Here is a 22331-nt window from a genome sequence, read left to right on the forward strand (position 1 = left end):
AGTCCTCTCCCCTCATAGGTTTATATACATGAACATATAATATTAGATATATTTGTTAAGTGATTACATTGCCCCAACACAGTACAATTTGTGAGCATTTTACTGTTTTTGCTGCTGTCGTTCCAATTGCTTCCTTCCATGGCCCATGTCAATAGACAACAAACATAACGCAACACTGTTATGAGAACTTGCTTTCAACCACTTGAAGCGCTAGATGGGCAAGCACACCCTTGAACGCTCTGCATTGTACTTTTGGGGTCCTCTGACCTGGGGAGATGAACTATGAAGATCATGGGGTGCCTCATCATCTCTTTATATGAACACTGATCGCAGAACCATGAGAAGGGAAACGGAAAGCATGGAGCACACATGCCAATTGTTTGAGAAACTTTATTGGGGCTATCTTGAAGAACTTGTTCTCTCTTCTGTGTGTTTAAAAAGTGTAATTATAACACTTTCAGAACAAGTTTGCATGCAATTATCTGTTTCAGGTGGCGTGAGTGCTGCTGTAGGTTATCCACTAGACACAATAAAGGTATGTAAAGGTTTATGTCTTTACAGCACTATCAGAACAATCCAACCGCATCTCAGGGAAAACTGGAGAGCCCTGTTTTCTCCTGGCTTCGGATGAGTGTATGTGGAGTGGCGGAAGGGTCTAATTGCTGCAATGGTGCCCCAAGCAAATGGCTTTTAAACTAGGAGAGATCTAGTTTGCCAGACAGTTTTCCAGGACCTGCTGCTTCCCCCATTTAGCCCATTACTATTTTTACAATGTTTTTATTATAGAATGTCAACCAAGAAAAACCATGGCAAGGGAAACAAAAGCAAAACGTAGCTACATAGATTAGAATATACTGGTGTCAAAACATGCATATGGGGTGTGTGTATGAAAATACTGGTTTCTAAGAATTAGAGAAGATTTGAACAAAGGCAAACCAAATATCCATATTTATATATTTCATTTTTATACTGTTCAATAGCTAAGACTCTCTGGGTGGCTGAGAAATGTAAAAAACACATACACAAACACACCTAGCGACTGCAGTTGAATCAGCACAGAAGCATAGCAGCAGTACAGAATAAAATGCAATATTACAAAATGAAGGAAAAGATAAAACTGCTACAATGCTGGGGGAATAAAAAGATCTTCACCCGGTGCTGAAAAGAATACAAAGTAGGTGCCAGGCATACTTCTTTGGGAACTTTTTCCACAATTGGGGTGCCACAACCAAGAAGGCCCTCCCACTGGCAGCCAGCCACCTCACTTCCTTTGGAAGGGCTAAAATGTATTATGCAATATATTATATGACCATACCATGCAATAAAATTTGAGAGTGCCATTAAAATTAAACACTGAAAAACTCCATAAAGTAGCTTTATGTAGTTGTGCAGCATTAGCCTGACAGAGCGGAACAGTCTCTATGGCTTTACTGCAAAAGAAAGAATGATCCAAGACCAGTTTGGAGATGGATTGACTCCAAAAATGAAGCCACAGCCTTCAGTTGACAAAAGGTGAACAGGGTTGGCCAGGCCAGGACATCTCAGGGGGGGCTTCTATTCAAAGAGTATCCATAAGTCAGAGACAAATGGACAGCACCAACAGCACTGCTGCCTCCCTTGGAGAGGGCACCATGGTCAGAGAGCTACTACCGAAAAGGCCCTGTTTCAAGTAGCCATTGACCAAGCCTCTCTGCAGAGTGGAATGTCTATAACAAGGTCTTCCATGATGCATACAAATTATGTGCAGATTCATAGGAAAAGAAGGTCCTCTTTTTCCTTCTCCTTTTACAAAGTTTTCTCCCTAATTTACATTGTACCCCAATATTCATGTTGTAAGCCGCCCCGAGGTTTCGGCAAGGGGCGGCATAGAAATGTTATAATAATAATAATAATAATAATAATAATAATAATAATAATAATTCATTTTCTCATTCTCTATAAGCATAATACGATTTTAAAATAAAATGCCAGCAGTTATTTCCCCCCCCAAAAGTTGCTGAATATGATGGACTGTTTCAACAGGTGAGAATTCAGACAGAAGCAAGCTACCGTGGAATATGGCACTGTATCACAGACACATACAGAATGGAAAGGGTACGTATGGCCAGATATCAGCCGACCAAAGGCCAACACCCGGCACAATTCCACACGTTGTATCTGGTTCACTTGCCTCCTGTGGTCTGTGAACGTCAATGCTGTTTGTGCCCAGGATAAGCAGAAACCACAAGGAGAACCTGCCATTTGGGATGTGGTCAAACAGCTCACACTGAGGACAAGATGGTTCAAATAAAGTATTTTTCTCATTTCACCAGTTCTGTGGGTCAACACACCTGCATTCACCAAGTGGCTCTTCGCTGTGGTGTATGTATTACCACACAGGGAACCTGTAATGGAAAAGTGTCCCACTACCACAGTCAGGAAAAAATTAGCACCCCAGTTTTCCTGGTTTTCTGATTTGTGTGTGGAAGTGTGGAAAATTCTCCTCCTACTTTGGTGAGGAACACAGAGAGCTGGTTCCCCATGTTATCACCACATGGGCACCAGGGTTGGTAAGGAGTCACCGTTAATTAGCTCACTGATATATTAAATAATAAATATATAAGAACAAGTAAATATGTAATATAATAAACCCATAGAAAAGTAGACTGACTTTGGTTCCATATTGTGTATAATTAAAAACTTCAAGCTTCTTATTCTGCTTTAAAAAGGCATTTCCCTCACTTTTCTATTCAAACAGGTGCCAGGTTTCTACCGAGGTGTATCAATGACTATCGTAATGACATCCTTTATTTCATCATTTTCATTTGGCGTCTACAAAAACATCCTTTATAACATCTGCAGATTACGATATGGGTCTGCAGAGAGAAAGCCGTCAAGAGTGGATATATCTCTTGCTGGATGTGCTACTGGAGCTGCTCGGGTAACAATATCAATATCAATACTGAAACATAGAAACAGAGCAAGTCAGAAGGGGTCTCCCGGGCCATCTAGTCTGACCCTCGGCTTCAGCCGACTCCGCTCACGACATGCCCATCCTGTGCAGGTCTAGCCTATCCTTGAACACCCTCACCAATGGGGCTTCAACCACCTCCTGTGGAAGCCCATTCCATACCCTCGGGGTCCTAACTGTCAGGAAGTGCATCCAAATTGGACCTTGGTTCCCTGAGCTTGGCTCCATTGAAGCGCATCCTGCCCTCTTCTGCAGGGGAAAACAGGCCTCTACCCACCTCTGTGTGACACCCCCTCAACCAATCAACCCATCGGGTGTTTGAAAGCTACTGCTCATCACTACTTCATAAAAGCAGTGAGAAAAACCCCCAAGCCCATTGGTGCTTTTGTCACGTTCAGAACCCGAAAACTCAAGTGGCATAGTGGTTAGAGCGTTGCACCTGGACTCAGGAGATCCAGGTTCAAGTCCCCACTCAGCCATGAAGCTCACTGGATTCCTGAGTTGGGCAAGTCACAGACTCTTGGCCTACCTACCTCACAGGGTTGTTAGGAAGGGCACAAGAGGAGGACTAGGCAAATTGCCTAAGGGCCACTGCTAGAGGGAAAAAATAAAGACATAATTGTAATGACAGCAACGTAATAATAATTGCTGGGCACAGGACTGAGGGATTGAGGGAAGGGTGACAACACATGGGGAGGTGAGTTCATAAACTAAATGCCTAGACAGAAAAAGGTCTACAGCTCCACCTATGCAGGCTGGGGATGCTGGGAGTTGCAGGCTCTTTCATGCCTAGGACTGTGGAGGCCTGACTCCAGATTCCCCACGGTTTCTCCCAGGTCGTGCTGATATCCCCTGCGGAGATCGCCAAGGTGAGGCTGCAGACCCAGAAAGAGCCATCGTGCGTCCTCTTCACCAGGCCGAAGTACCGAGGCGCCGTGCACTGCCTGCAGATGATTGCGAAGGAAGAGGGGCTCAGGGGCCTGTACAAGGGGTCCTTGGCCCTCCTGTGTCGCGACTGCCACTCCGTTGCGACCTATTTCCTCAGCTATTCTGCCCTGTGTGACTGGCTGACTCCAGCCGGGAAGGAGAAACCAGGTATGTGCTTTGAGTGGGAGCGGCCCATGCAGAACGGACCCGCTTTGCCCCCTGCCCGGCAGGTGGGTGGACATTCGTTTCTCTCCTGCTCTGCAGCAGACTTGCAGTATTTATTGGCCTTCCTGGTAGCTGCAAAAATATAAGGCAAGACCTATTAAAAATGCGAGGAGGAGACAGTTTACTCGGGCCTCTGGCTTAGGGGCTCCCTTGCAGGCACGGGCAGGCTCCGCATCGGGTCTGGGTCACATGCTGCTCTTCAGCTGTGCAAGGGGCAGCTCGGGTTAGCTCCTTGGGATAAAACCACCTTGATTACATTCCAGGTGACGGGCAATTGTAACCAGAAACAGTCCTAATTTTACTTGTGAACTGACTGGGGTAGTTTGGCATATGTGAAGAAGCTGAAAAATAGCATCTTACAAAAAAGTAAGATGCATCCCATTCCTGTTGCCCCCCCCCCCCTACATCTCCCCTGCCCCCCAGTTATCTTTGCAGTATGGTGCCAGTTCAAAGAGACGAGACATTGCTTTCCTCACTGAGTAACAGAAGGAATCCTCCCGTGCACAATGCCCTGCCTGCTAAGTGTGCCGCCACTTGGCACTGATGCGAAAAGGCTGCCCTGGGACATAGTGAAGGCTGGATATAAACAAACATAAAAGCAAAAATGAGAGGAAATGCATTGCCAACAAAGAGGAACGAAGAAAATGCAGACTCGCATAAAACACGCTGATGCTAATTCATAAGCACAGAAGCAGCATTAGAAATAATTGCAGTACTTAAAATAGGCAGATAGTGGGAACCACCCAGAGCAGGAAGATCATGACCAGCTGATCTGTGTACCTGCTAAGTCTGTTCTTCAGGATCCAACTGCTCATTGAGGGGCATCAGTAATTACTGATGGGAGCCAGCGTGGCATAGTGGTTAGCGTGTTGGACTGGGACTCAGGAGATCGGGGTGCTAGTCCCCACTTGGCTGTGAAGCTCACTGAGTATTGTCGGGATGGTTGCAGATACTCAGCTTAATCAACCTCACACAGTTGTTGTGAGAATAAAATGGAGAGGAGGAGACTCTTGTAAGCCGTACTGGATTCCCTGCAAGAAGAAGAAAGGTGGGGGATACATGCAGTGTAATAATAATAATCGTCAAGGCCCTAAAATTAAAGCTGGAGATTTCTTTCCCAGTGATTCTGTGATTCTGCTGAGAATGCTGCCAGCCAGGTGAAGCTGTTCAGAGAGCCACGGGCATTGCAGGTAGAAGCCTCCCGTGATCAGGGCTGGCCACTTACAACCCTCCAAAGAGAAAATGCATCAGCAAAAAAGAGGACAAAAGAGAAGAATGAATTGCATAAAATGTTTGTACACTGTATCTTGCAAATGCAATTTAGAAATTATTATGATTCAGATAAGAATACAGACCATTTCCCTTTTTACCAGTGCGGAAGATTGTGACCTGGTGACCTGTGTGCCTGTTTGGTCCACTGACAGATGGCTTTGTATTGGACGAAGGGACAGCCCTTTAAACAGAGGATGCCTTTAAAACTGATGGCAGTCCCTGGGGAAAATGCACAGGTGTAGCCAAGGTGGTCTAGGAAGAGTGAACCACTGGCAGCAGGGGCCTTTTGACAAGCAAGAACAAGATCAAGGAATACGCACCTCAGGAAGTCCTTGCTGCTCAAGCAGGGCTTCACTGGAACAGGAAACATCTTCTGTGCCTTCCTGTCCAGGAAGATGCAATGGCTGTCTTGGTTGGACAGAATCCCTGCAGGTCCTGGACGAACTTTGCCGAGAAACTGCCACGGTGCACAGACGCCAGTTCCTGATGCACGCCTAGCGCACCGTTCAAGCAAAGTGCCACCTCAGAAAGGAACAAACATGCCATGCTTGCTTTTGTATACGGATCGCCCTTGCTGGATCGGGGCATGGATCACTTACGGATCAGTTGATTTTTGGGTGCAGCCGATGTTCTGCAAGCTGTTTACAAATGAAAATATGGAAGATAATAAAGATCAGGGCTGAAACAGAATTATGACACCATTCATGGAATCCATATACTGTATTTTTCCGTCTATAACACGCCCTCATGTATAGGATGTCCCCACTTTTCCTAACGATTTACAGCAAGCAAGCTGCTGCCGTGTGCGCACGCCACTTCGCCCCCCTGGGCCCCCCCCCCCCCCCGTGAATAAGACGCACCTCCATTTTTGGCTAAATGCTTTGAAGAAAAAGCAGTGCCTTATACACAGAAAAATACAGTATGTTTTAGCCTTCCAAATCACTTATTTCTGGGAAAAAACACAGATTGATCAGGAGTAGAATTTTAGGGCTGGGAACTTCGAGGCCATCTATTCCAACCCCTTGCTTGATGAAAGCTGTCCTGAAGACTAAGGGCAATAATACAGAACGGTGCCTCATTTGGGGCTTGATGTCAATTGGCACAGGTGGCACAGGTTGTGCAATGCGATTGGAGCACTTCTTACAAAATTCTGTTTGAGCTTTTCTTGTGAAACTGGTTAACTAAGAGGTCATGTTCTCTGAAGTCACCCAACAGCAGGAATTGTTAAAACAGATTCTGTTCTCCTGGATTCACATTAACCAAAGCCATGCTGCTTAACTGATCTTTAAAATGCATTATTAAATAAAGGCACGTCCTGCAGAGGAATTGCCAAGTGCTGGAAGAGCATCAGTATGAGGTATGATCTCGATGCTCAGACAGACTAGAGGAAGTGTCTGGGCGCATATGCACAGCAGGTACAGGAAGCACATGCAATCCCACACGGGGCAAAGCTTGCATGCACACACGCACTCCCTGTGGTGTGACCAGCCACACCTCATGGCACTCCAAGTCAGAGAGCAGTGTCAGGACACCCTGCCACCTACACTGGAATTGCTGGAGGTGCAACTTTCAGAATGATGAAATCAAATGGATTTTCTTTTTAGCAGTGCCTCAGGATGCAGGGAAGAGAGCAGGAGATCAGGGATCTTGGAAGGGGTGTGTATGTGTGTGCATGCGCACATTTGTGCGCACCCTCCATATCTGGGAGCCATGGGAGAAATTAGCCTGGGTCCAGAGGTGATAGATATCCTGTTCATTGCATTCATTGTTCAAAGAGTAACTCATTTAAAAGATGTGATAAGAAGAAAGTGCTTAGTTGTGAAAAAGATAGAAGAAATAAAGAAGCATTGGAAGGTGGAAGCAAAAACTTTGCAAAATGCTGATTAGAAGTTGTTGAGGTAGAGAGTTTTGGGTTGACGCTTATGTTCTTCCTACTTAGAGTAGACCCATGAAATGCATGGGATTTCAAGTAGCAATGACAAACAAGTTCCAATCATCTCAAGGGGTCACCTTTAAGCAGGATTGAATCCTTGATTTTGCTTTTGTTTTAAAGTGCCTCCTTGCTTGAGTAGGTCAGCTAGAGGGTGCTCAGCTTTTAGAGAAAGAATAAATACCTTTAGTGCTATTACAGGCACAAGGCAAAGGGAGGGGAACCACATTCCAGACTGAGCTGCCATTAGCATGTTTCTTGGGAAATAACAATTTTCTTAGCAATCAAATAATTGCTGTTTAAGCCCAGAGGAAAATAACAGCTTTCCCATAATAGAAGCATTGCCTTGGAGAATGCAGTCATGCATTTCACACTGTGAAGGTGAAGTTGGAACCTTGTGTGCATATTGCGCAATGGTCTGATGCAATTATGGAGCCTGATTGAACAAACCTGTGAAGATCAAGAGGAGGAAGAGAAGAAGGGAGATAAGTATATTTGGAATCTTACAGCAACCAGCCAGAAGATGACAATTCAATTCAACTAGGATTTGGAGAGGGCTCTGACATCATGCTTAAACATTGGAGAAGGGGGGGGGTCATTTTGGACTTGGATTTAATGGTCTTAAGGAGGTTGTGTAGTGCCATGCAGTGCACACTTTACAACTTCTGCTGTAGTCCTGATATGTTTGAACAGACAACAACCTTTAAAAGGAAAGAAAAGATATGTTTGAACAGACAACCTTTAAAAGAAAAGCAATTAACCCCCCCCCCGAGCACTTGCATTTTTGCATTTATAAACTCACTTAAATTATAGTGCCATCATGCCTACAAAACTACAACAGGGCTTGCTTTTGCTGCCCTGATGCAAAAAAGATTTCTTTGGGAAGAAGCACTATTTTCTTATAGAAATGGATAATATTTATTTTAAAATAAAAGTAACAAAATGAACCACTCTAACAGTTTTCAAACTTATTTTCATTGTGAGTTTCAAAATCAAAACCAAAATCCAAACAATGACACCAGGAAAGGGAAAATAAAAACGTAAGTGTAAACACTGCACCTCCAGATATGTGCATGCATAGCCAGCCCCTCCTTGCCTGTAAAACATTCTTTTAAACACATGAAGAAAGGATGCTGTGGCAAAGAGCATCTGCCCCAGCGGCTCCCAGGAAGCTCATGCTGGCCCAGATGCCAACACTGGGCCTGCTTGCCACAGCTTCCAACATCTCTGGCTGGTCGGTCACTTGCGCCCATATCGCAGTTTGCAGAGTCCTGTGGCCCATCCTTAGCAGGACTACTGAAAGAAGAAGAAACCTCCTAGGATGGCCTATCTAATATTTCACCAAAAGAATGCCAGAAATCTTGGGTATGAACGACGGAGCACAGGTCAGAAGCAGCCAGGCATGTATCATTTTGCAGAGCGTGTGTTTTCTCTAGTCTAGTTCATTAGTAGCTTTTAAAATAATCCTCCCTCTCCTTCTGTCCCCACTCTTGTATGTTGGGGTTTTCCGCATTGCTTAGCAAAGTATCTGCTTAGATTCTCCTTTCTGCAATTCAGAGTTGATCACAAGCAGCCACTGTGTGAAACCATTTCTGTGAAATGTATTTATGTTAAGAAGAGTCTTGCTGGGTCATTCCAAAGGCCCATAATGTCCGAGACATGTGCCCAGGAGCACATATCTGTTCTTGTTCCATAGGGAATAATAAACAGAGGGATCCTACCACCGATCCTGGAGGTAGCCATCTTGACCAACAGCCTTTGATGACCTCCAGGTCATTCCCTCCCAGAACTGGTCCCCTCTTAAACCTTTTAGGATCCCCTCTAAATTACCTATGTTGATGGCTGTCACCATGCCCTGCTGCAGCAAATCCCATAGCTTAACTGCTTGCTGAGTGAAGGAGCTTTCCTTTCATTTACCTTGAATAGCCCCGCATTTGACTTCATCAGTGACCCGGTTTCTCCAGAACTGCTTTCCTAAGGACTGCATTCAACGCATCTGTTATTTTTCTATTGTATCACAATGTAGTCAGTGAGTTTGGGCCATTTGCTCTGGCAATCATCAAGCTTTTATTTATTTTAATTGATCAGTGCCTATCTCTCCTGTAAGGAGCACAAGGCAACTTGCAAAATCTTCCTATTTTGTCCTGACCACAACATCCCTGCGAAGTAGGTTAGACTGAGACTGAGTGACTGGCATAAAATCGCCCCATGTGCTTCATGGCTGAGTGGGGACTAGAACCTGGATCTTCTAGTCCCGGGTCCAACACTCTAACCACTGTGCCACTGAAGAATAATGTCAATTAACCTTGCTCATAATTGTTTGTGCAGATCTTTGGGCTGTGCTGCTTTCTGGAGGATGCGCTGGAGTACTGGGTTGGGCCACAGCGACACCCATGGATGTCATTAAGTCCCGGATGCAAGCTGACGGCGAGGGACAGCGGAAATACTCCGGACTGATCCACTGTGCTAGGGACAGCATCAGAGAGGAGGGTGTGAGAGTCCTTTTCAAAGGCCTTGGACTCAACTCAATCCGTGCGTTTCCTGCCAACATGGTGGTCTTCTTTATTTATGAAGCTGTACTTAGGCTTGGAGAATGCTCGATGAGATAAATGGTTTGTGCAACTTCATCCTATTTTTGTTTAGAAGGTACTTCTCAAAACCTCTAGTAACTTTCTTTCAAGGATGTTTTTGAGAGTGAAAACGTGTGTCAAAAGTTTTAATACTCCCACAGTATTTTCTGCTGCTTTTGCAGTGGGTGGGTATTCTGCGAGGAGAAATTCAGCGGCTTTTATTTCCATGTTAGAGTTACTGTTCTGCACTTGCCTTAAAAAGGTCTTTGTGGCTAGGAGCTGCTATTTTCCTTTCCCACAATGCCATGAAGCTGTGCTATGTCCGGGGGCATTGTGGGAAAGGAAAATGGCAGCTCCCAGCCACTTGGTGCTGTTTCAGAGCTGCTGCTGGGGTTTGCCGAAGCTCTCTAGAGGGAACTGTGACCAGACAACCAGGATCCCTACAAGTTCAGTGGCTAAGCAGTGATGACCAATGCTTCTCATGCTTATTTTTCAGCTGAAGGTGGACAGGTCAGCCCTTCTCTGACACCTGTCCTCTGACACATGGCCAACCTGCAGTAGCAACTTTGCCCTATATTCCCACTTTGCATGTACATTCCACCCTCAAGGAGCACTGTGCAATCTGCTTACCTCAAGCTGAATACAGAACTTCTGTGAGCAAAGATACGGAAGGAGGAATTCCTCCAAACAAAGGTTTGGATCTGCAGGAATTCGGTGTTCTCAAGCATTGCCATTGTTACTAAAACAGCAGGGCTGTTCTTCTGATAAGTACTAAACGCTCAAGGCTGCTGCACAGACTGATGCTGACTTTGCTAGAAAAACTGCACTTGTTGTGGGAACAAGCTGTTTATTTAATTTTGTTATCGTTATGCTCTTAACTATGTTTCAGGGTGCTATCCTATGCCAGTTTGGAGAGAAAAGGCCCATAGCTGGTTGCAGCATGCTGGGAATTGTAGGCCTTTCCCCCCTACCTAAATTCCCATAGCTGGTTGCAGCATGCTGGGAATTGTAGGCCTTTCCCCCCTATCTAAACTTGTACAGAATTGTGCCTTGATTGTGTTTAATGTATTTTATCAAATATTATTAGTGATTGCAAGCTGCCTTGAAGTGCCAGTTTTTGTCAGAAAGGCAGGGTACAAATACAAACATAAATATTTTGCATAAGAACTTATGTGCCTTCGATCCATACATTATTTGAAAAGGAATCCTTTGGTGCTTGGCACTTTGAACTCTGTTCCCATTTATGCTATTTCAAGCTTTCACTCATTCCCAGATGCCTCTTTTACAAGCTCTGCAAGGATAATTGTGGCTTTTGTAACCCCTGGGGGAATTCAGCAAGCAGGGGCTGCTGGAACACATTCCCAGGTCCAGCCATTCCCACCAAGGCCTCCCTGACCTCTCTGCTTGCAGGCCCTGGCCTTCCAGTGAGTTCATTGCATGGTGGGAGTGTGAAATGGTACAGACACGCAGCAGGGATGGTAGGAACAAGCAGTCACAATATTTGTATCAGGGGATTTATACATGCTTGGTATCCCCATAGGGGAACTTCAGAACAATGCACATTAAAGATCTTTGTTGCACACTATCTTTGAGTTAGTATGTTTTTAAGTATGGAAATATAGATGTTGGTAGTATACTCATGCCAGAACATAATGGAAACTAGACACACATTGCCCATGTTCAAATCTGTACCAAGCATTGCAATGCTTCATCAGACCAAAGTTTATTTGTCCCCACAGCAGCTAGCTAGATGGCTCTGAGTGCCGCAGAGCCAGGCTTTCTCCTGTTCTATCTTATGAGAGCAGAGCTGCAGCCTCCAGGGATGCAATCAAGGGTCATAAACCTCAGGGCTGACAGCTCCCTCTTGATCTGAGGCCCTACAGAATCTGAATCCACAACTCCGTGGACACCAAACTAGCAAGAGTACAAGAGTCTACAGCAGAGTGCCTTACCCCTGCAGCAATCTGAATATAAGATCAGTGATAACAGGCGAGGTGCAAGCATCAGTGGAAAGAGCATTCACTCTTCCTGGAGTTGGCCAAATCATTTGGCGCCATCCCCAGGAGCACCACGTGAAGCTCGAGACTTGGTGGGTGCTAGGAAGATTGGCCCCTCTTCCAGGGGTTGGCCACTGGTTCATGTGGTGTGCATTGTACTAGGAGGAAATACATTTTCCATGCTGAGGGAGATACAGAACTCTGTGCTCCTCTTAGCACAGAGAAAAGCTAAAATGGGTGACAAACACGACCAGGTGACATGATCCAGCTTAGAGTGAACCTGGGGGCAATTCATCCCCTCTCCCCAGCATAGTTCTGAGCACCATAGTCCTGCACGGAGCCGCATCTTCAGGGTTCAACAAAGAGGTACAGGCCTTTCATCCCCCTCAGCACAAGGGACAGGGAAAATTGGCAGAAACAGAGACACTGGTAGAGGTTCAAACTGTGCATGGTCCTTGCTTGCCCTGGCCAGGTGCATGTGGCTCCAAAGGACAGACACACAGACAGTCCATGTGACCATGAAGCCTATTTTATTGTGGCCTGCCGATCACTCATATGACGCCTAGGCAGCACCTAGCCTAGTAGATGCTGCAGAACTGCTATGGCAAATGAAGACAGAGCAGACACAAACAACACGTCTCCATAGTCACACATGTGGAGTCTCCACCTCTACAGCAGACTCAAATCGGTGCACTAATGTACTTGGCAGAGGAGAGCTGTTTGGTGCCTAGAGATGCACTTGTATTCTTTGGAAGGAAGTGACTTATTTTTGTTGAATGCAGAAGAAATCCTCAAAGCTAGCGCCTATTAACAGCTGAAATTGAATTTTCACATCCCTTTCATGTTACAAAGTTTAGGGATTCATCTTGGTGTCTTAAGAAAGCATTTGCTGTCGTCAAATATATACAAAGATTTAGTGGAACTACCAATCTCCAAGACAGAAATAAAACCGGAGGCAAAATTCAGCTGCATGGTCCAGGACAGCTTTGAGCAGAGATCAAACTTACTGTCTTCTGTTGAGCTAATGGATCAACATTTTCCTCCAGTTCATGAGTACTAGTAATCTGGACCCTCAAAAGTACTAAAAGTAATACAGAAGTCCCAAGTGATTTTCAGTTGGCTTGGATTAGAATGTATTTTAAGTTAAAATTTTAAAAAATGTAAATACATACACGTGACATATACAATTTTCAGCCACTCAGAATTTGTTACACATGGGCACAGAAGATTATTGTAACACAAACAACATTTGGTATTAAAGCCCCATTGCAAAAATAGCTGCCGCACCTCCTCAGGTTAAGTATGCATCTAGCAACTTCCATTCAATATGTAAGAGTTGTGCAAGAGGCTTCTTGATGATTTGCAGATTCAGGTTGTGTCTAATCCCCATTATTTAAACATGAACACATCTGGCAACTTTATTTCTATGTTCATCACATACCTGGGAACCTGTGGTATAGGAAATATTCAATGGGTACTATATTGTGTGGACTATTGCTTACTGCAAGCTTATATGAAAAACAAGATAAACACAAAACAATGTGAATGCAGCAAAATAGACATAAAGATGTCCTTTGTTGGTCTGGAAGTCACTTGACATCAAAGCATAGCTTGATTAATAGTTTTCATAAGAATATTTTGTACTTATTTGCACTGCTTTTATTGTGATAATCTCCTAGCATTCTGTACCATGTGTGAGAAATAATAGGTATGACGACTTTCCTATTGCATGGTGCAGAATATACAGAGCGTGATTTGTCAAAAGCAAACCTCTTCCAAAAAACCTCAGTCCAGCATGAACCTTAGCCATGTAACTCTATTAATCAGGGAGTCAAAAATCCACAACCTGTCCAATACTTTTATCTGTAGACATAAGTGTATTTTTGAGTTTCCTTGTGAAACTCACAAATATGGTGTGACTTTTAGAAGGCAGCACTACAATTATCCACTGTAATTAGACATCTGAAAAGATGAAACATTCTAGCCCAAATAACTATGCTTATCTTTGGAGCAGGAATTCATACTAATTATAAAAACATGTTTCATCCAAGTAGAATTTGGCGTTACACAAGAACCTTTATTAATGTGATGTTCGTGTTTTTTGTTATAACATGTTCTGTGGAACAAGGTACTCTGTTGACAAACAATTATTTCCAGGTGATCTTCTCACCTATAAAAGTGCAATTAAGTCTGCAGCTGAGGCCGGCTTCTTCCAACTAGAAGTACAATTTCCCCCAAAGAATCACTGAAGTTAACCATGGATAACTTTGCAAGGTTAGAAGCAACACTGGCTGCACCCTTTACAGCATAGGGAGAGGGGACATACAACAAGAGACCAGGATAGTATCAATCCACTGTGTCTACACCTACTGATAAATTAACATGCACGCCTAGAATTAATCATCAAATGCCAGCTTTCGTGGAGTCATGAATTCCTTCACCATTTCATCTGTGATCTGCTTTCGCTTTTGCTGGTGAGCTGCAACCAAAGGCTGAAGGGTTTCAATCAGCAACTTCTTGAGTTCTCCAGTCAGCAGTGCTCCACTTGAATATGCCTGTTGCGAGAACATTACAGTCAGATTTAGTAATGGTTGTATCAAATAACATTCAGGGGAAAGCAGCAGCTGGCATGCAAAGCATTCTTCTCTTGTTAATTAGAAACCTTATTCCCTCTGTCTCATTGACATAGAAAGAGATGTTTTAAGGCCCAGTGTATAAGGTAAGAACCTTGACTGCATGACTCACAGAGAGCTGAAAGGCACATCCTGAAAAGAACTTAGCATAGATTAGATACTGTGCATTTTAACCCACAGTAGCATGTTCAGAATATACAAAGGAAGAATGTTCTCAACCTTTTCATGCAGCTTAGAAGTGACCAGTCTTCATGAAAGGATTGCAAGTTTACTGGTTGTACACTGCAGATCAAACGGCACTGGAATGGGACTGCATCGCGGCCATCCTCAGCCCTTGCTTTGCAGTTGTGCCAGGTGTGGTCAAAGCACCAGGTAGCACTGCTCCAAGCTGCCCCTTGCTGCAGAGGCCTGGGGTCAACAAAGCTCACATTTTCTTACGAAGGCCCAAATCTTGCATTTCAGTATCATTTCCCTGTCAGTGAAGATACTGTATTTAAATGGAGATACTGCAATCCTGGAGGAAGAGCTACAAAGAGCACCCTCTGAATAGCTGCTGTGGTTCCATTTAGATGCCAGGAAGCATTTCCTGACAGTTAGGACCCCGAGGGTGTGGAATGGGCTTCCACAAGAGGTCATTGAGGCCCCATTGGTGAGGGTGTTCAAAGATAGGCTGGACATGCACATGGCGGGCATGTTGTGAGTGGAGCCGGCTGGAGCAGGGGGTCAGACCAGATGGCCCAGGAGGCCCCTTCTGACTTGCTTTATTTTTATGTTCCTGGGCCAGGTTTAATGGTAGCAGCAGTGGCTTAGGGTGGGTAGAGAATGAGTAGCAGCAGTGGCTTAGGGTGGGTAGAGAATGCAAATGTTTAAAGGAGCTGCAACCTGGGAGTGAAACAAGGGATCTTCAGACTAGAGGCAACCTCATACCCTTACAGTTAGGGATCAGGAGCAAGGAAGAGGTTTAGAAGATTGGTGGCAGGAGAGAAAAGCAGAGAGCTATGGAGGGATAGCAGTCAGAAAACCCAAGGAAGATCACTGAGCAGAATGTTGCCTAATCTTTTCCTACCCAGCAAGTTCTGTAGCTCCTTCAGAAATACTTTTGTGGATGACTATATTTTGCTGGGTTAATGGTAATGCTCTCTTCTGTCATACAGAAAAATGGATTGGAATGGTTAGAATCTGTGTATGTTTGTGTGCGCATGTGCATGACAGAGACAGAAATGCAGAGAGGGACTTTGTGTCGTGAGTGAGTGAAACAGAGAATGAATAAAACTTTGCTCCTGAAATTCATCAGTTCAAGCTGATTATAAGGAACGAGTGAGATGCTTCCATCTGTTGCGTTTGCACATTCATAGCTACTGACTGCTATGCTCAACGTAGAGCTTGCATTCTGCTTCTGTAGGAGCTTGCATATGAGAGTGTCCTAGTGGAGCTGGACCCGAGAGAGAAAGAGACAGAAAGGATCAGAAAGAGGAAATAATACGATTGAATGAAAACTGCAAATTGGAAATTGCCTGTGGATTTTCATCAGGGTGGTAAAGCAGCCCCAAAGGTAGGAAGCAGCAATTACCTGCTTGATTTTTTCCAGTTTGTCATCATCTTCAAGGAAGAAGGTGAGGTACATGTAAGACACATCAACATCACAGTTGCCCCCATACTTCCGGTGCTCTTCAACTGTGTCTTTGCCACCAGAAAATGCATGCTTATTGATCTGAAAGAAGAGACAAGGGCTTCAAGCATTTTATAAACAACGTCTGTAGCACTTTTCAGTGTAATATCAGAGCTTTTTTGCAACTCCTGATTGTAAGGGGCTTTGAACAGAAAGTTGCTAAAATGCATGAAGTAAAACAGAGCAATCCTACAGAACAGGAATTTGAACAGAACGAGAATTTGAGGCAGAACAACTGAGTTTCTTGGTCTTAGGACTAAGCTGACAGAATGGAAGATAGCTGTGCATATTATCTTCTTTTTCCAGCAGATTTTAAAAAATACAGTTTCTCTTTCTTTGGAATGGGAATCAACACCAGTCCTACAGCTGGCATGGATTCACCTTCATTGCAGGTGTGAGCCAGGGGAATGTGAAGCTTTGGAACCTGCAGATTCACAGTCTCTCCTTTAATGTCACCACAACACCCTTTGAGGAACCACAGGACTGCAGAACATTCTGCAGAATCAGCCAGATGTGACTGTCATGGACTGGGACATAGCATCAAAGGGCTTGGAGTCACTGACTGGGTTTGCCCATCATGGCAATCCACGGTGGCTCTTGCATTGTATGAATCAGGACCACCTCCCCCAGGGTGGTTCGCTTTTGGGCACCAAACCACGCTGCCAACCCATGGCTAGTCGTAGGACCTACAATGAGTTGGTATGTGATCCAAACCTAGCACACCAACGGGTCCAAGAAAGTGGCGAGTGAGCTGTTTGGCAAGAGGGAAAGGTGTCCACAAAGGGGGCAACACTTCCTGAGTTGCCTGGACCACTGACAGTGACTACAACTCTACCACATGCCCAGGTGGAGCTTTGGTGCAACCACGAGAGGCGTGCTGTCCCTGCCGTGCTTAGGGATTGCTTTTTGTGATCTTCAAATTGACGGCAGCAGCCTCTCTGAAGCGCCGAAATGGCACACTGGAGGGGTGTCACTGGTCTACCACCATCTTTTTTTTAATTGTGCCACAAATGTGTTTGGTTCTTTTTCTTTTGTTTGAGAGTTTGGAGTTGTGCAGCTGTCCAATTCTAACTATCCAAAATCTGAAGGCTTGCCTGGACAATATCCTGGGAAGTGCCTGTTGTCAGTGGAGACACCATCCATAGGCACTGATGAAGCCATTTAAAGGGACATACATGTCTATCTCCCCATCAAAAAACGTTGCTCAGCCCCATCAGAAACCCGGTTTAAAAGAAAGCATTAGTTCTGGCAGCCCTCAAATTAATTGCTCCTGAAAATGAGGCATGATGCATTTTTCCAGCTTCCTGAGAACAGAGTCACAGGAGAGGTGAAGAAGTTGGAGGGTGCGCAAAACTGCGTGGTACAACCTTAAATCCAGGAGGGTCTTGCTGTGAAGCGTGTGATCTACTCACCACCCCCTTTCTCAAGCAAAGATCTCATGTTTTTGCTTTCATTTGGCAGTGTGCTTTTTTATCGCTGTGAAAAGAAAGCCAAGTTAATGTATTTGAAAGTGGGCTTTATCAGTGTCCATGGATAGTGCCTGCCCTTACAGTCGGCACTGACCAAGACACTGATGAAGGAAGGGTACAGATTTTGGGTATCTGAAATTGTGCAGTCATGCAAACTCTGAACTACTAGCCTCCCCATTATTTTTTTAAATTGCCAAACACATTTGTACACACAGGGAAATGATGGAAAAAAATAGGTGGTAAGCAAGGGATGGCCTTGCCAGTGTGTCCTTTGGATCCATGAGAGGGGCAGGCACTGGCTGTAACTGACAGTTCAATCAAGGCAACCTCAGAAAAAAAAGTGGGGAGGAAGCTGTGGTGATCATAAAAGGACAGGCTTTCCGTTTAAAACAGGATTTTTCTTACAGGGATAAATGTTTTGTTTTGACAGGGCAGAGGGCAGAAGAGACAAGAGAGTTTAAGCTGCCGAGTCTCCTGGCACACCAGCACCAGCACCAGCGAGGGAGCAAGCGACGGTGACCCCAGTCATCTGCTGAGCGCACTCTGACTTGTTCCATGAATAATCCATGCTGCATGGCCACATCGTGCCAACTCACCCATGGAGTGAAATGCCATGTCATCGAGCTGAAGACATCTTAATCTCAGAGTATGTCATGAACAGAATAAATAAAACCAAGCACAAACATGCAATGGCTTTTAAAGGCGGATTTTTACTGCTTTTGTAATGCTGTTTTATACTGCTGTGTTTTAACATTTCTTTTATAACAATTTGAACTATTAGTAAACTGACCTCAGAACCTGCTGAGGCATACTTCTTTCAAACTGAATCAAGTCCAAAGACAATATGATAAACAATGCGTATGTACATGCATGTATATATTTAAAAGGGTACTGATAAGTATTAGATAAACATTGGAGTTCTGCAAAAGTTTTGCATCTCCCAACAAGGAAGCCCCGCCAAATAAGAAAGCAACACAGCTGATTCTAGCTCTAATCAAACCACTGAATCATCAATTTTCCTCCGTCATCAACAGTTTGGCTTGCAAATTGTGTCAGAAATGTATTATTCTTAGGAATCAGCTTTTATACCTCTACACAGTCATGTAATGCACTTTCTTCTGTTATTACAAACAAAGCTGAGTATCATTATAATAAAATCTGTCATGATGTTGGGAAGTATCTTAAATTATTTGTGTCAACTTTTAATAAGAGACAATACATTTAGTGTCTGGACAGCAGCATGGGAACTAAACTGAAGGTATTTCACGAGATGCCTCAGAATCACGTTAGATGCTGTCCAAGCCTTCTGTTTCGTGATTCATTCATTGTCCACATGCCACAGCGCAACACACCCAGTGCAGCATCCTGGCATACTCGATCCCCTTCAGGGCATGCAGAGTTTGTGTTGGAACATGCCCCTCCAAAAGCACGGTTCATGGGAAGGGCTTAATGTACTCATTTATTTGCCACCAAGTGGATCTCAGGCAACAGTAGTTTGCCTGGCAACGGTCACCATGCAGCAGGTGAGTTTTGGTGCGGCAGAAAGGCAGTCAATAAGAAACCAGATCTATTAGCCTGATTTACATCACAAGGTGTGTCAATCCTGAAAGCCATGGAAACCTACTGTGTATTTTTAGAAAAAGTGACATCACTGGGCCAACATTTACGTCAGCTCATGACTTCTGCCAGCAGAACAAACAGGATGCTTAGTACATTAAATATTACTGTTAGTTTAGCTCCCACTGCAAGGGTAATGCAGTCAGAAAACCATGTGGGCCCTCCAGCCCGTTTTATCATTTTTATAATATTTGTGCAAGGGAACAGGGAGAGTTCTAGAGCGGCATGTTTCAATGAGTGGCTGCTGAAATTAAGAAGGAACTCACTCCAATTAAAAACTGCAGATTGTGTTACTCTCTTACCTTTGTTTTTATTTGCTTCGGTGTATCTGTGAGAAAGATGGAGGTGTTGGGGTCACTGGCACTCATTTTTGTTTGTGCTCCCTGCAAGGCTGGAAAGAAAACTGAATGCAGCAGTGCCGGCTTGGGATAGCCAATGCGAGGGGCCACGTCTCTTGTCATTCGGAAATAGGGATCCTAGAAACAATGAGCAGGAACAGTGAAGGGGAAGGCAATTTTTTATTTACTTTAAAACATTTGTATGCTGCCTATTGTGCCACTGCACCTCTGGGTGGGCTCACAATCCTAAGAAAAAAACACAATTAAAAAAACCACTAATTACAACACTATAAAAAAAGGTGTTGTTGTTTAGTTGCAAAGTCATGTCCGACTCCTCATGACCCCATGGACAACATTCCTCCAGGCTCTCCTGTCTCCCCCCCCCACCAAACAATACTAATAAAATGAAAATACAGATGAAAATACAAAAGTTTAGTGGCATCAACTATTAAAATATTTTTTAAAAGGAAGGTCCTTGCCTGGTGCCAAAGAGTATAAAGAAGGTGCCAGGGGGATCTCCTTGGGGAGAGCATTCCAGATATGGGAGCAGCTGCAGAAAAGGCCCTTCTCCTAGCAGCCATCCCTCTCACTCCCTTAGGGGATGGCTCACACAGGAGGGCCCCCTACTTAGATCTCAAAGGCCGGCAGGCATATATGGCTGCAGGAACTCCTTAAGATAACTGGAGCCTAAGCTGTTTATGGCTGTATTTGTCAACACAAGCACCTTGAATTGGGTCTGGGCCACAACTGGTAACCAATGAAGATCTTTCAGTATAGGTGTTGTGTGGGCCGCTCTAGCGGCTTGCGTCACTAACCGAACCGCCCTGTTCTGTATCAACTGTAATTGCTGGACCATCTTCAAGGGCAGCCCCACACAGAGGGCGTTGCAGTAATCCAATCTGGATGTTACTAGTGCATGGGTAACTGTTTTCAGGCTCTGTTTATCCAGGGAGGGATGAAGCTGGTATATCTGGCACAGCTGCAGGAAAGCACAACTGGACACTGAGTTCACCTGATATTCCAGGGACAAACCTGGGTACAGGAGCACCCCCAGACTGAGAAGCCTGTCCCTTAGGAGAGTGCAACCCCATCAAGGACAGAGCAATGCCCTGGATTAGAGTCCCTTCAGCCTCCATCTATCTGCTACCTTTTACATGGATTTCCACTGCCAAATCCCGAAACTGAATGTAATTTGCTTTCTTAGGCATCACTGCAAGGTTGGCGAGTAGCTTTCATGCTTCAGTATTCACTGAAACATCCTCTGATGGGAGGAGCTCTCTGACGAACTAATACAAGGGTTCTATAACAAAGTGAAGCTGCCCAGTTATTTCCATCATCCTCAATCACTGGCCATGTGGGCTGGAGCTGTGAGGAAGCTGGAGTAGAGCATCTTCTGTAGGGCCACATGTTTTCCACCCTTGGCACAGAGACACAGCTGTCACAGATACTTCCTCATCCATAGCTTTAAGCTGAACCCCTCAAAAGTACCTGACCACCTGAGATGAAGTTCAAGAGGTATGTGCTCCTCACAGGTGTCTATAATACACGCTCTCAGCACATGTCACCTTTCTGTCTTTCCCCATGGAATGATCTTGTCTCCTGAAGATGAACCTTAGGAGTTCTCCAAATGTCAAGACAGTGCCTAGCATAGCTTGGAGATCAAAACTGGGCAAGGCTCAACTCTTCTGTTAAAAGATGCATTAATTTTATATGTAGAGGACAAATGGAAGCAAAACTTGGCCCTGTCCTTTTCCATGCAATGGAAAAGACTGGTAGGCAGTTCCAAGACCCCGTCAGCCAAAGTAATGGCCATTAGGAAATTGGTGTAAAAGAAATTGGTGTAAAAATAAACTGCTCCCCTCTCTATTAAGGGGGAAGTTAAATATAGAGTGGAGCATGATGAAATTTTAACATGAATGTCAACTGTTACCACTTGTCTGAACAATGATCAATGGGTATTGATATATGCAGGTAAGTACAGGTGTTCCAAGGAAAAAGGCACTGAATTTCAAAAAGGAATTCCTGAGGCTTTAGACCACCAAAAGGAGAAATAGGTAAACCCTGGACAGAGCCTGAATCTGCTCCAGAAACTGAAAAACTTTCAGTAACCCATTAAGGAACGCTCCACGCTCAAAACTAGGACAGTTTCTAAGTGAATTAGAGCCACCTGGAATAGAAGAGCTAGAACTATCGCATTCCGAAGCTATAAAGCAATCTAATGCACATGCCCTCCAAGATGGTGATTATCCCCAATGGCCTGACTCTCTACACAAGCCAACATGCGGCACCAGTGGCAAGCCCCGGTCTTTGAAAGATCAGACTAAGCAACAGCAAACAGCAACAGCAAACATCAGACCAAGCAACAGCAAAACAGATTCCCATGTGAAGCGGTGGCCTTGCTGATGAAAGAAAATGTGCAAAGGGACGCTGCAGTGTCTCAATATGAAGCGCTGCATCAGAACTACACAAAACCTGGCAAGTAGTGTTGGAAGCACTACACTCACATTTCTAAATATTCTCCTTCCACTACAAGATCTAAAACCTCTTGTTAGCGTGCTCATGAAGCAGAATCTTACACTCTAATAATTCTCAGGATGCTGAATAATTCTAATAATTTTAAGGATGCTGATGGGTGGAGCCTGTGGCATTGACCCAAAGCTAAGGCAAAATCCTATGCATGTTTAGACTTGTTATTTTCTTTCTAAACAAGCATAGGATTGTGATTTTAAGGGAG

The 22331-nt window shown here is 44.4% G+C and overlaps 2 protein-coding genes across 5 annotated transcripts in view; one reads left to right on the plus strand and one right to left on the minus strand.

The window, feature by feature from the left end:
- The first annotated feature begins 472 nt into the window (after positions 1-472).
- On the plus strand, positions 473-9913 carry SLC25A47 (solute carrier family 25 member 47). Its single transcript, XM_044435851.1, has 5 exons — positions 473-535; positions 2023-2094; positions 2738-2920; positions 3787-4045; positions 9633-9913. The coding sequence occupies exons 1-5, from the start codon at positions 473-475 to the stop codon at positions 9911-9913; spliced, it is 858 nt and encodes a 285-aa protein (XP_044291786.1).
- Positions 9914-12977: 3064 nt separating this feature from the next.
- WARS1 (tryptophanyl-tRNA synthetase 1) overlaps positions 12978-22331 on the minus strand; it is a 29314-nt gene continuing 19960 nt past the window's right edge. For 3 of the 4 annotated variants that reach the window (XM_044436188.1, XM_044436187.1, XM_044436189.1), the window contains 3 exons: positions 19562-19735; positions 16075-16215; positions 12978-14426 (listed from right to left, as the gene is read on the minus strand). In XM_044436188.1, coding sequence (XP_044292123.1) covers positions 14268-14426; positions 16075-16215; positions 19562-19735 — 474 coding nt within the window. In that variant the 3' untranslated portion in view covers positions 12978-14267. Of the gene's footprint in view, positions 14427-15224; positions 15937-16074; positions 16216-19561; positions 19736-22331 lie in introns of those variants that run through there. The other variant, XM_044436190.1, reaches the window with a different exon arrangement.

The sequence above is a fragment of the Varanus komodoensis genome, unplaced genomic scaffold (genome assembly GCF_004798865.1).
Source record: "Varanus komodoensis strain SLA01 unplaced genomic scaffold, ASM479886v1 scaffold3, whole genome shotgun sequence".
NCBI lineage: Eukaryota > Metazoa > Chordata > Lepidosauria > Squamata > Varanidae > Varanus > Varanus komodoensis.

Bases quoted from the DNA above. Each gene is read 5' to 3' on its own strand.
- SLC25A47 (XM_044435851.1), top strand. From the start codon at position 473: ATGCAATTATCTGTTTCAGGTGGCGTGAGTGCTGCTGTAGGTTATCCA. The intron at 2,921-3,786 runs GTAACAATATCA...GGTTTCTCCCAG, and splicing joins GTGCTACTGGAGCTGCTCGG to GTCGTGCTGATATCCCCTGC. The intron at 4,046-9,632 runs GTATGTGCTTTG...TTGTTTGTGCAG, and splicing joins AGCCGGGAAGGAGAAACCAG to ATCTTTGGGCTGTGCTGCTT.